Source organism: Salmo trutta, chromosome 4, assembly GCF_901001165.1.
Source record: "Salmo trutta chromosome 4, fSalTru1.1, whole genome shotgun sequence".
NCBI lineage: Eukaryota > Metazoa > Chordata > Actinopteri > Salmoniformes > Salmonidae > Salmo > Salmo trutta.
In genome coordinates, this window is record NC_042960.1 from 63,130,857 (window position 1) to 63,144,197 (window position 13,341).

The 13,341-nt window shown below is 42.3% G+C and overlaps 1 protein-coding gene across 2 annotated transcripts; it reads right to left on the reverse strand.

Moving 5' to 3' along the window:
- Positions 1-9,441, reverse strand: LOC115192829 (G/T mismatch-specific thymine DNA glycosylase). Of its 2 annotated transcripts, XM_029751704.1 has the most exons (11): positions 9,286-9,441; positions 8,732-8,797; positions 7,389-7,561; positions 6,791-7,059; positions 6,348-6,417; positions 5,966-6,101; positions 5,717-5,799; positions 5,523-5,617; positions 3,396-3,567; positions 3,002-3,154; positions 1-965 (listed from the first exon to the last, which is right to left on the reverse strand). In XM_029751704.1, exons 2-11 carry the CDS (start codon positions 8,785-8,787, stop codon positions 799-801), a joined length of 1,374 nt encoding a protein of 457 aa, XP_029607564.1. In that variant the 5' UTR covers positions 8,788-8,797; positions 9,286-9,441; the 3' UTR covers positions 1-798. The 2 variants fall into 2 exon arrangements, with proteins under 2 accessions (XP_029607564.1, XP_029607565.1); XM_029751705.1 differs by lacking the exon at positions 8,732-8,797.
- Between the last annotated feature and the right edge of the window lie 3,900 nt (positions 9,442-13,341).

Here is a 13,341-nt window from a genome sequence, read left to right on the forward strand (position 1 = left end):
TGTATGTAACGTTTAAGGAGTGTAGCTTTAATGAACAAAATGTTCAGAAACATACTAAACATACCGATCATAAAGCAACAAGAGAACAGCACCCTCCTTCAGTATTGTAAATCCCCTATAAAAGGCTTGAAGAAATTGCTAAAACATCCCTCTGTGGAATCACTTTTTGACCATGTTTAGTTTGTTCACATGTCACTCAGTACCTGTTCTCCTCAAAAAAGGCACAGAATGAATACAATTAGAATACTAGCTAATCCTAAACTTCACCATGCATGACTTCCAGTAGCATACAGTGTGTGTTTTGCCACAGGTTCATTTGGGACTGACTGTTCATGTGTAAAAGTCTGATTTAGGGCAATTTGTACTATCAGAACAGTGTCCCGCTTTGCTTACACCTACTGCTCCGTCCTGTGGACAAGTACAGTGTGACAAAATAACCAAAAGGTTTAAATAGGTGACTATCTCCAAAGACAATCAAGAATCATTGTCAAGTCCCTGATTTCACATATTTAAAAGACCGCCTTGAGGGCAATCAAAACACACATGATATGACAAAACAGGATAAAATATGCTAATATTCAAAAAATTCTCAATTATCAATTTAGAAAATTCCATATATCAAGTAGTTAAACATGTAAATCCCTAAAATGGCTAATACAACTTGACAAATAATGAAAAGGCTACAATTTGAGTCTTCAAACTGAGGTGCAGCGTCTTGTTGAAGGAGGAGATTAAGGATGTGTGGGTTGAGGTCTCTGTACGTCCAGATAGGGCTCGTTAGTAGCCCTATCACCTTCCTTATACATTGCCCGCCCATGCCTGGGGCTCTTTAGAGCCACCAATGTCTGGAATCTGATCAGCAAAAGACTGCATCATCCACTGTCCGTCCGGGAGTTGTCCCTCTGTAGCAGCGGCGGTGGAGGCAGGAAGTTGGGAAGTGTCTGCCTTCTCGACAGCGTCTGAAACTAGAATAAAATAACCTCTGATGTGACTGGACCATGTTACCGAGGCCATAGATAAACCCGTCCACTACAAATCACGCATAGGGAGCAGCAGCATCCGGACTAGGTGCTGTGAGTGACAGCAAGAGAAGTCAGTGATTGTTCACAGGTGCAGCTGATTAGCAGGTCATTGCAGAGTGAGAGGTGGACTTTGAATCTTTCATTTTGACCTTCTACTTGTTTTGTATACATCATTTGTTGTCACAATTGAGCATCTATGCCCTGCTTGGGCTGGCAGACTACGGCTGTCCCTGGTGTTTATTGGGCTGGCTGACTACGGTTGTCCCTGGTGTTTATTGGGCTGGCTGACTACGGTTGTCCCTGGTGTTTATTGGGCTGGCTGACTACGGTTGTCCCTGGTGTTTATTGGGCTGGCTGACTACGGTTGTCCCTGGACCCTGGTGTTTATTGGGCTGGCTGACTACGGCTGTCCCTGGTGTTTATTGGGCTGGCTGACTACGGCTGTCCCTGGTGTTTATTGGGCTGGCTGACTACGGTTGTCCCTGGTGTTTATTGGGCTGGCTGACTACGGTTCTCCCTGGTGTTTATTGGGCTGGCTGACTACGGTTGTCCCTGGTGTTTATTGGGCTGGCTGACTACGGTTGTCCCTGGTGTTTATTGGGCTGGCTGACTACGGCTGTCCCTGGACCCTGGTGTTTATGGTTTATTTGTCAGGGACCATGTACAACATGTCATTGCACCAGATTTAGCTGGATAGCTCATTTTTCATCTGTAGTCTCTGGCATGTGTCTCCTAGGTACATTACAGACCACAGCAGTCCTCTTATTCTTTAATAGACTGGCACGATATACCGTATACCAGGGTATTACTGACGGTATGATATTCACGCCACTGCTAACTTGCTAGCTAAGTGGCTAGGTGCTAAGATCAAGCTTCTTGGTTACAGCAGAGACATTCCTTCCTGGATCAAGATCCATGATGCCTAAATTGTTTTGTGCGTAAAAAAAAAACCATCACAAATAGCATCCCTTAAAGTAATACAGTATATCCCGGTATGGAACAGAAAGTGTATAATGGTAGGAAAAACCCAAGTCTTTAATATTAATGACTCATTAATATCAGGTTATGTCCCAGTTAGTTAGCTCAACATGGAACATTTTGAATCTCACTATAGGCTGGCTAGTTGGATTCGAAACATCATTCAGTCTTGTTTACTGTGGCCATCAGCAATGTGACTGTGTTTATATAGTATACTATCCCTGCATTCCACATCAACCCCTAGACACTCCTGAACATCATTCAGTCTTGTTTACTGTGGCCATCAGCAATGTGACTGTGTTTATATAGTATACTATCCCTCCATTCCACATCAACCCCTAGACACTCCTAAACATCATTCAGTCTTGTTTACTGTGGCCATCAGCAATGTGACTGTGTTTATATAGTATACTATCCCTCCATTCCACATCAACCCCTAGACACTCCTAAACATCTTGGACAGGAATACACAATATGGCACTTCACTGTTTCCTTCTGATAGGCTGGCTAGAATATCAGCCATATTACTGACAGCTCTCCAACACAGACAGGTAACAGTGTCCAGGGAGGAGGAATTCAGGGTACATACACATCCAGTGTGTGGATCACAATACCTCCTGGAATCTACACTGATTTCAAGGTGAGGATGCTTAAATATTTTAGTAATTTATGTTAAGTACCATTTTTAAAGACGAGTGTCCTGTGGCAGGGTTCTCCCCAAAGAATGGAACACAATCATTACTTTATGTTATCATCTCAGGACATTTGTTGTTGTTGCTCTAGATTTCAGATGATGACAGTTACAGGTGTTTAAAAATGAAAAGATATGAGTTAAAAGAGGGGCGCTGCCCCGCCCCCCCTCTGGTCCTCCACCCAGCCGTACTCAGCAGAGGTGTGTATCAAGAATCCTGGAGGAGAACCCTGCTGTGGGGAGCCTATACCATAGAACTAGTTACTGCTAATCCTAGTTCTATGGTCCATCCAGGCATCTCTGTGCTGACCTGTGTTTTCAGCCGACGAGAAGTTACAGTGCCCGTTGCCGTTGCTCTGGCCCTCCTCAGGCCCAGGCCCACCCTCGCCATATGCTCCACCGAAGGCCGCCTCGTAGCCCGGGTCGTATGCCTCCTCTTTGATCGCCATCCTCTTGGCGTCCTCTGTAGGGGGGGAGAAACAACACAGAATTCAATTTGAGGTATTTCTATGGAACAAACAAACTGTTACCATGTATCTGGTGAACAAGACTGTTCTCATACAGCTCATGAGACTGGGCAGAACTGTGATGCTTTTCATTTCAACATTGTACCTTTTTATAATAATTTAAATGTTAAATGTTAACTATGTACTTCATGTAAATGTATTTGAATACTCAGAGCACTCTGCAGTATGTTCTCTTACCCTTGGCCAATCCCAGGTCAAAGGTGTACTCCAACTCCTGAATGTCGTCCGTTCTGGCCACGCCCCTGAGCTGGTCTCTTAATTCCCTCAGCTTGATGTAGAAGTGTACTTTGTCCTGGGCACGGGGGAACTGGGCACAGCGGGCGCTGGACGACGGCATCAGATACAACGCCTGTAGGGGAGAGGGCAGGGTTATACGGTGTCATTTCAACAAGGGGAAGGGTACTGTACTTCCTCTGTATGCCCAATGACCATAGTTCATTCTTTAAAAAGTCTGAGCCGTGGGGTGTTCAAAGCCGACATATGGAATTGTTTAAAAATGGTCATACTATGGATCATTGAGCAATTTGATTTTACATTTTAAGATCCATTTAGTTAATACCAAAAAATACAAAAAATATGATAAAATATAGATTTTGGCTTTAACTACTATACGCCAGAGATACGCTTTGAATAACACATTCATAAAGTGGCAAAAAAAGAGTAGAAAAATGTATCATAAGGAATAAGGTTTTGAAGTGTTTGTCCTATATCTAAGAGGCATAAAAAAGCTCAGGAAATATTTTAGTTTTTACACATATTTAACCCCTTTTTTGGGTACCTTCAAGCTCCACCTGGTACAGCCAGAAGAGGACTGGCCACCCCTCAGAGCCTGGTTCCTCTCTAGGTTTCTAATCTCCACCTGGTACAGCCAGAAGAGGACTGGCCACCCCTCAGAGCCTGGTTCCTCTCTAGGTTTCTTCCTAGGTTCCTGTCTTTCTAGAGAGTTTTTCCTAGCCACCTAGCCACATCTGCATTGCTTGCTGTTTGGGGTTTTAGGCTGGGTTTCTGTATAAACACGGACATCTGCTGGTGTAAAAAGGGATTTATAAATAAATGATTGATTTGATTGATACTTCCATTCATTAAAAAAAAAAAAAAAAAAAAAACCAACGGTACCAGGTTACCTTCAGACGAGTCCCGTGACACTTGTGGGGGTCATAGAGCAAAACGGAGAACACCATCGTGTTCGTGAGAATCTCCCCTTTCCACAGTGGGATCACATTAGTGGTAATAATATGCTACATACGTTTTGGTGAGAAGTGATTTTCGGGATGTCTCATGGTCTGACAAACACTGCTCTAGCTCTGCCACCTTTTACCGCGGATGCAGAAGTTCCACATCGGCGGATGTGGTGGATTGAGACGGATCCAATGCAACAACAAAAAAACAACAACATATCTCTACCATAAACTAACTGATTTAGATGGCCATTGTTTTATTATGTTACTATGATGCACCGGTGCATCAATCAACTCTTGGGGGTTAATAATCACCCGCACAGGCCTGGGCCAACCCACTGGGGAGTCAGGCCCACCCAATCAGATTGAGCCAAAGAAAAAGAAAGATATTACGCTCTACTCGTCAGTGTCTTTTTACCTAAACATGCACCATCATATAGAATTCATAGCAAGCAGTGCACTGGAATGACATTCACTTTCATGGGATGGGTGGCCAAAAATAACTAACTGAAAGCCACACCCCCAATAAACCACGAACAGGGAGTCTTGTACGTCAGACTATCAGGTAGGAGAGCCCTTACCACATCAGACTACCAGGAAGCAGAGCCCTTACCACATCAGACTACCAGGTAGCAGAGCCCTTACCACATCAGACTACCAGGAAGCAGAGCCCTTACCACATCAGACTACCAGGTAGCAGAGCCCTTACCACATCAGACTACCAGGTAGCAGAGCCCTTACCACATCAGACTACCAGGTAGCAGAGCCCTTACCACATCAGACTACCAGGTAGCAGAGCCCTTACCACATCAGACTACCAGGAAGCAGAGCCCTTACCACATCAGACTACCAGGTAGCAGAGCCCTTACCACATCAGACTACCAGGAAGCAGAGCCCTTACCACATCAGACTACCAGGAAGCAGAGCCCTTACCACATCAGACTACCAGGTAGCAGAGCCCTTACCACATCAGACTACCAGGTAGCAGAGCCCTTACCACATCAGACTACCAGGTAGCAGAGCCCTTACCACATCAGACTACCAGGTAGAAGAGCCCTTACCACATCAGACTACCAGGAAGCAGAGCCCTTACCACATCAGACTACCAGGAAGCTGAATGCCTTACCACTTCACAGTCAGGTATCTTGTGTGGCTGCAGACCAAAGTCAAGTTTCTTGGGCTTTTTTCCAAACATCTCTCTGCAGAACATTTCATAGATACCTGAAAATAAACAATTTCAACACTTAATATGGAATTTCAATGGAAAGGTCTTGCAACTGGCATTTTCTCCTCTCTAGCAGGGTTTTTGTGGCTACTTACATTTTCCATTGAAAACAGCTATTAGAGGCTTGTACTTCTTCAGCTTTTCGACAAGAATTAAGGCACCCTCACGTAGCTCTTTGCTGTGAATTAACATAAGATGCGAGTCAAACATTGTATTCCATCTATATGTGAATACAGCTTGCTGTGTGGCCACTGTTTGACATTTACTCTGTATTGTCTCACTCGTCATTTCTCAGCACATTGCTGACTGACTTAAGGTTTTGATTATTTTCTTCCTAAGCTTACGTTGAGAGGTCTTTGCTTCCAGGCGTTGTCCTTGCCACCATGTTGGTGAAACCGATCTTATATTTCGCTGGCAGGCTGGTGTCGCTCATGTGGTTGAGCTGCTCATCAGTGAATCCAGACAAGAACAGGCACTTCCCTGATGAGGACAAGTTTTCATTCAATTTGTCGTACCATTATTATTCTGAAATTGAGGTCAACTTAGTAATGCTCTGCTCCCTAAGCATAGGAAAACAGTGCAGTTAAGATGCCTTGAATTTAAAGTTTTGCGATTTCGGTTGATTCATAAACGGTGTCGAGGTAATGAAAGATATTTTCAAAATAAGAGTTCCTGACAGCTGTTCACACACCAAATCAAGACTAAATATCTACTAAAGCAACTTACAGAAATGGTTTCCAGGGCCAGGGAACCATCGTCCAACATAGGCTGCCACCAGTCCTGGGTTGATTCCAATCTAGAACAGAGAGAGAGAGAGATTCACATCATGCTACTGGGTTGTGTTCATTAGGGCAGTGTTTCCCAACACTGGTTCTACAGTACCCACAACAGTGGACAGTTTAACTGTAGCCCTGGACAAACACACCTCATTCAACTCATTGAGGGCTTGATGATTAGTTGACAAGTTGAATCAGGTGTGCTTGTCCAGGGTTACAATAAAAATGTGCACTGTTGTGGGTACTGGAGGACTGGAGTTGGGAAACACTGCGTTAGGGAACGCAGCTGGAAACAAATGAGTATTTCTTATTGGACAAATCAAGGTAGCTCGATTTTCAGTCTCATATCATTAATAATAATGTCTGGCATAAAGTGACACAGGTAGAACTCACAATGACATAGTCCAAGTTGTAGTCAAGGATGTCAGTCAGAGTTCTGCTCATGACCTCATCCTCCGTCATGCCCTTGAATCGGTCTCGTTTCTTCCTGACCTTCTGGACGGTCTCGTCCATCTTCTCCTGCGTGCCGTCAGCCTCTTGACCCTCCTTGCCTTTCTTGGGCTTGGGGCCCGGTTTGGCCTTGGGCTCCTTGGGCGGCTTGGGCATTTTGGGTGGCTTGGGTTCCTTTGGTTGTGCCGTTCTCCCTCTCTTTTTCGCTGGAGCTGCAAGAGGTAGAGAGAACTCCCAATCACCTTGCTGTTAACATTCCCAACAATGTTGACGAGGCATTTTTTTTCACCTTTATTTAACCAGGTAGGCCAGTTGAGAACAAGTTCTCATTTACAACTGCGACCTGGTCAAGATAAAGCAAAGCAGTTCAACACAAACAACAACAGAGTTACATTTGTTTTTAATCTGTGGGGAAATGCATCAAAAAGAACACTTCTCCCACAAATTAATCAACTTCAAATCCATTGGGCCAGCAATACATTGAGGATCATGTCCTTATTGTTATTGAATACAGCTCTGTGGAAATGAAGAAGCAGGGTACCTTTCACTAAGTTGGCAGGTTCTTGCTGAGCCATGAGCTCATCATTGACAGCCATATGTGCATGTGCCATGACTCTCTCCTCTCTTGGTTCCTCTGTGTAGTGAGGACTGTGGTGATGGTTGATGCCCGGATACTGGCCCTGCAGAGCCTGAAGCTGTTGAGCTGACTGAATCCTGTACAAGGAAGACAAAAAAAAAGGACCCCCAGTATTAATTCTACAGCCAAAATATATTGCAGTGAAAGCCCCAGTATTAATATTGTAAATATATTTGTGAGTCCTGTAAAACAAATACACCATGCCCTCGAGGACATTCAGAATCCCAGACTCCTCAAAGGTACCAGAAGGTCCAGAAAGGGTAGGCCTCCACCATATTCACAAGGTAGCTTACAGTAGACACCGCTTCTACAGCATAGAAGCAACCAGTTATTGCCTATACCACCTGCACGTTCAAAGTTTCCTAGATGAGGCTGAACTGGACTGGAAAGCCAGTGTGTGTGTGTGTGTGTGTGTGTGTGTATGTATGCATGTATGTATGTATGTATACACATATCTCCCTCACTAGCTTTAAGCACCAGCTGTCAGAGCAGCTCACAGATTACTGCACCTGTACATAGCCCATCTATAATTTAGCCCAAACAACTACCTCTTCCCCTACTGTATTTATTTATTTTGCTCCCCATTATTTCTATTTCTACTTTGCACCATCTTCCACTGCAAATCTACCATTCCAGTGTTTTACTTGCTATATTGTATTTACTTCACCACCATGGCCTTTTTTGCCTTTACCTCCCTTATCTCACCTCATTTGCTCACATTGTATATAGATGTATTTTTCTACTATATTATTGACTATGTTTGTTTTACTCCATGTGTAACTCTGTGTTGTTGTATGTGTCAAACTGCTTTGCTTTATCTTGGCCAGGTCGCAGTTTTAAATGAGAACTTGTTCTCAACTTGCCTACCTGGTTAAATAAAGGTGAAATTACGCGTGCGTGCGTAAAATTGGCCCAGCGCCATCCGGGTTTGGCCAGTGTACACACACACACGCACGCACACACACGCACATTTTTACCATAACTGTCTTGATAGTATTAATTGTACAATTCGTTCTCATAATTCATTCTCAATTCATTCTCACAATTATCTAGGCTTGCAAGTAAAGACAGGTCATTCTGTGTTGTAAACTCAATTCAAAGCATTTAGGTGATTCAGATAGCACAATCCATCAGATGCAAACAAAACAAAAACATGCTGTTATTTCAGATTCATAACATTTTGCCATTCAGGTGGGAGTTCGTTCAAAATGTCCTGGGCTTCTTTTTTTGACGGGGTAAGAACTCACCACTGTTGAAGATATTCCGAAGGGACAGGCACTGATCCATACAGCTTTTCTTCCATCTTGGATTTACTTTGTTAGATAGATCAATATTCATGTTGATGAGACATTAATATTCTGATTTGGATATAGCACATCATTCTTGTAAACTGCCTGGCTTTGTAGAATTAGCAACAGTGTATCGGGGAGAGAACTGAAAAAGGATATTTGTCCTAGACAAGTGGAGGCGCTTTGGCAGCTAGCTAGCTTACGTTAGCAGACAACCAGCGCTACTTTGTCAGCAAAGTAAACAGCCAACACACATTCTAACTCCGACTTCGTCTATTGTATACTTTAAATCAACATCAATGTTGGCTAACCCACTGGATTTGGCGTATTAAAAGTCATTATGGATAGTCAAGATAGCATAGTTATTTGCTGGTTAACGTTAGCTAACTATGTTAGCAAGCAAGCTAGCTATTTCGCTAATTAGCATGGATGAATGACTTGCTAGCTAGCAATGAGCTGGTTCGTTGTCAAATGAATACAAATCATATGTAATTCATAAAATGCATACATACCTATTACAGAAATGGTTGAATTTGTTTTTTCTTTCTTAAAAACGATTGTGTTCAATCACTTTCGCGCTGGACTTGCTAGCATTGAAGCAACAAAGACATGACAGTGAAGCACGTCAACTTTGACATGGGAAGATACCAACATGATAATGGTGGGGGGGGGTTAAGTAAAACGTTCTTATCGTGAAATCCATAGTACAGGTTTAGTGTATATATCAAACGTTGTATTGATATCAGGAATGTATGCTAATATCATATAAACTGCAAATATTTTTTTGTTGTTGCATAATTTACACATTTTCAAATACAGCCCAAGCCTCTCTCCCCCATTTCAGCGTTGGTTTGCTCAACGGACATTTAAACTCCCGAGGTAGTTTTCATTGGCTACAAGCCTCTGTGGCAAGTGTCAGTGCTATCCGGAACCATTGGGACGTCCCTAACACACACACACACACACACACACACACACACACACACACAGACAGACAGACAGACAGACAGACAGACAGACAGACAGACCAGACCAGACCAGACAGACGGTGCTATAAATATCTTTGTCCCTACTCTAAAACCCCTACCGTAACCATAACCATTTTACATTTCATATTAAATGCCGGGTAGGGACGTCCAAAGGATCCCGGATAGCAATGACCCTGTGGCAAGCAGGCGGGGGGCAGAGATACTACAGATTTTTGATAATTTTGGAGATACAGTACTTTTGAGGAGATGGGAATCATATAGTCTGGCACAGTGGACGCGTCATAATACCCATAAACCTAGCGGTGAAACCCGTTAATGGTTTCAAAGTTTTTTTTCCACATTCATTTTTGCGTCTGGGATTTTAGAAAGACTTCATTTAAGGTCGTGAGTTTCGTGTAGGCTTATCCTGGTGTATAGTTTTGATAGCCATGCAATTCTCTCTCGGACAAGGTGAGTTCTCAATATATTCACCTCAATTTACTCTAAAAAAATAAAAATAAAATAAATACTAACGTTACAAATTCCCCCAGGAAGCTCATGCACATAACTAGTCGACACTGTCAGCTACTGTTCACCAGCAAACGGTCAGAGACCTTTGTGCCTGTGATGTACTATACAGGTATCTGTAGCTGAAAATGAGTGACATGACTAATGTGTATGCAGACTGTACTTCAGTAAACTGAAGACTTCTAGACAGATCTTTGTTGTCCGGCTCATTAATATTGTAACAACATAACATGGTGTCAGAATAAACCGCGAAAAGTAGAAGATGGCTCTGTTACAACCAACATCTAGCTTGTGTCTAAAAGGACATTTTTGTCTGAAGACTGGAAGATTTGGATACAAAAGTTTGAATTGTTTCTGACCGCGAGTGGCATTGCTGAAAAGGAGAGGAGGGAGAGGAGGCAATCAAGGTATGCAACAGGTTTGAATTTGCTGAAGGCGAGAAAGACAAGATTACCATGCTGAAACAGAAAAAGAGACAGGCTGTTGAAAGAGGCAGATCTCACATTGGCTAAAGCTATTCATGTGTGTTGTGCTAGTGAAATCACGTCCAGTCATGAGGAAGTTGAAGTACACAATATAAAAAGTGTCAGTACTGCAGAGGTTCAAGAAGAACAGAGCAAAAGGCAGCTCAAGATGAACTAAACATGTGCGTAAATTGCAACAGATGTGGTTACAAGCATGAGCACAGAAAATGCCCAGCCTATGGTCAAGTATGTAAATCCTGCCAAAAGAAGAATCTTAGAGCCAACCGAAGATAATGCAGAGTGGGGAGAATGGCAGTATGTTCCTAGGCACAGTTGCAGTTGAGATGACTGGAAAATTAAAACACATTGAAGCTGCAGATATATTTTTTTTGTTTTGTTTCAATTTAACCTTTTATTTAACTAGGCAAGACAGTTAAGAACTAATTATTTTTTACAATGATGGCCTACACCGGCCAAACCCGGACCGCGCTCGGCCAATTGTGCGCCACTCTATGGGACTCCCAATTACGTCCGGTTGTGATACAGCCAAGATTCGAACCAGGGTGTCAGTAGATATGGACAGTGACAAAAATAAATGGACTGAGAATAAACAACTAAGATGTAACATACACGCTTGACACGGGTGCTGTGTGCAAAGTAATATCTTCAATTCGCTTGGACAGAGAAAAGTTGAAGCAGTCCAACTGAAAACTGCTTATCTATTCTGGCCAGCAGATGTCGCCGTTGGGTCAGGAATCATGAACCGGTGTGTACAAACATTTACATTTTAGTCATCCCTCTTTTCTAGGGAGTTTTTCCTAGCCACCGTGCTTCCACACCTGCATTGCTCGCTGTTTGGGGTTTTAGGCTGCGTTTCTGTACAGCACTTTGAGATATCAGCTGATGTAAGAAGGGCTTTATAAATACATTTTATTTGATATAAGTGAAAAGAATAGGGACAATGTCTGAAATGTGTTGTAATTGAATGTAAGTGCTGATTTGAAAGAATACAAATTAAAAAAGCATCAGAAGTTTTATTTCTTTGTTTTAGTTTTGCTTGAAGTAAGATACATCAGTAATAGCACATTTTGAGGCATTATTACTACATCTTAGCTAGCCACAGACTACACGTTAGCTAGCCAGTTAGCAGAGCAGTAGATACTTACCTAGCCTAGATAATTGTTTTGTACAGTATGTCGTCTTTGGAGTCTTTCAGATCTTATGGCATTTTTTCAAGGATGAGCGTAAGAGCGTTACAAAGTCAGAAGACCACTACCAAGTCTGGCCATGTGGAGAAGTGCAGCTATAGTGAAGGGAAACTTAGCAGTTTGGTCAGGCCCAGCATGAGGGATATAGTTTATCCTGTGTCGGTGAGTGTAGCTATTAAGTTAAGTTTGAGCATCTTAGCAATGTGTTCTGTACAGCTGTCAACATTTATACAAGGGAATAATAATCAATTATATAAATCACCAACCAGATTACCCAGGATACCAGACTTAGATGAGTGATAACTCAGTTCTAGAATGTTGTCATTGATGAGAATGAATCAAAAAATCTATTGACATTCAGAATGAACTTTTAGACATCCAGCCTCTATTGGCCAGAGACAAATCTTCAGAGGCACAGTATTTATTTATTCTATTGGCCAGAGGCACAGTATTTATTTATTCTATTGGCCAGAGACAAATGTTCAGAGGAACAGTATTTATTTATTCTATTGGCCAGAGACAAATCTTCAGAGGCACAGTATTTATTTATTCTATTGGCCAGAGACAAATCTTCAGAGGCACAGTATTTATTTATTATATTGGCCAGAGGCACAGTATTTATTTATTCTATTGGCCAGAGACAAATCTTCAGAGGCACAGTATTTATTTATTATATTGGCCAGAGGCACAGTATTTATTTATTCTATTGGCCAGAGACAAATCTTCAGAGGCACAGTATTTATTTATTCTATTGGCCAGAGACAAATGTTCAGAGGAACAGTATTTATTTATTCTATTGGCCAGAGACAAATCTTCAGAGGCACAGTATTTATTTATTCTATTGGCCAGAGACAAATCTTCAGAGGCACAGTATTTATTTATTCTATTGGCCAGAGGCACAGTATTTATTTATTCTATTGGCCAGAGGCACAGTATTTATTTATTCTATTGGCCAGAGGCACAGTATTTATTTATTCTATTGGCCAGAGGCACAGTATTTATTTATTCTATTGGCCAGAGGCACAGTATTTATTTATTCATTCTATTGGCCAGAGGCACAGTATTTATTTATTCTATTGGCCAGAGACAAATCTTCAGAGGCACAGTATTTATTTATTCGGAGAGGTACATTCATTCACAGTCTTGATGTATAGGATCCTTTCCAATATATAAATGATATGTCAAATTATCAAAAATCCCAAGTTATCAATTAAAGGTTTATGGAAAACTGCACTTAAATATTCTTCAGCTGTAATGCAGAGTGGCGCAGCGGTCTAAGGCACTGCATCTCCGTGCTTGAGGCGTCACTACAGACACCCTGGTTCGAATTCAGGCTGTATCACAACCGGCCGTGATTGGGAGTCCCATAGGGAGGCGCACAGTTGGCCCAGCGTCGTCCG

Excerpts from the sequence above, each read along its gene's own strand:
- LOC115192829 (XM_029751704.1), bottom strand. The coding sequence starts at position 8,787 with ATGGAAGAAAAGCTGTATGGATCAGTGCCTGTCCCTTCGGAATATCTT. Across the intron at positions 7,060-7,388 it reads ACCTGCCAACTTAGTGAAAG|CTCCAGCGAAAAAGAGAGGG; the intron begins GTACCCTGCTTC and ends TACCTCTTGCAG. Across the intron at positions 6,102-6,347 it reads TGGCCCTGGAAACCATTTCT|GGAAGTGCCTGTTCTTGTCT; the intron begins GTAAGTTGCTTT and ends TGTCCTCATCAG.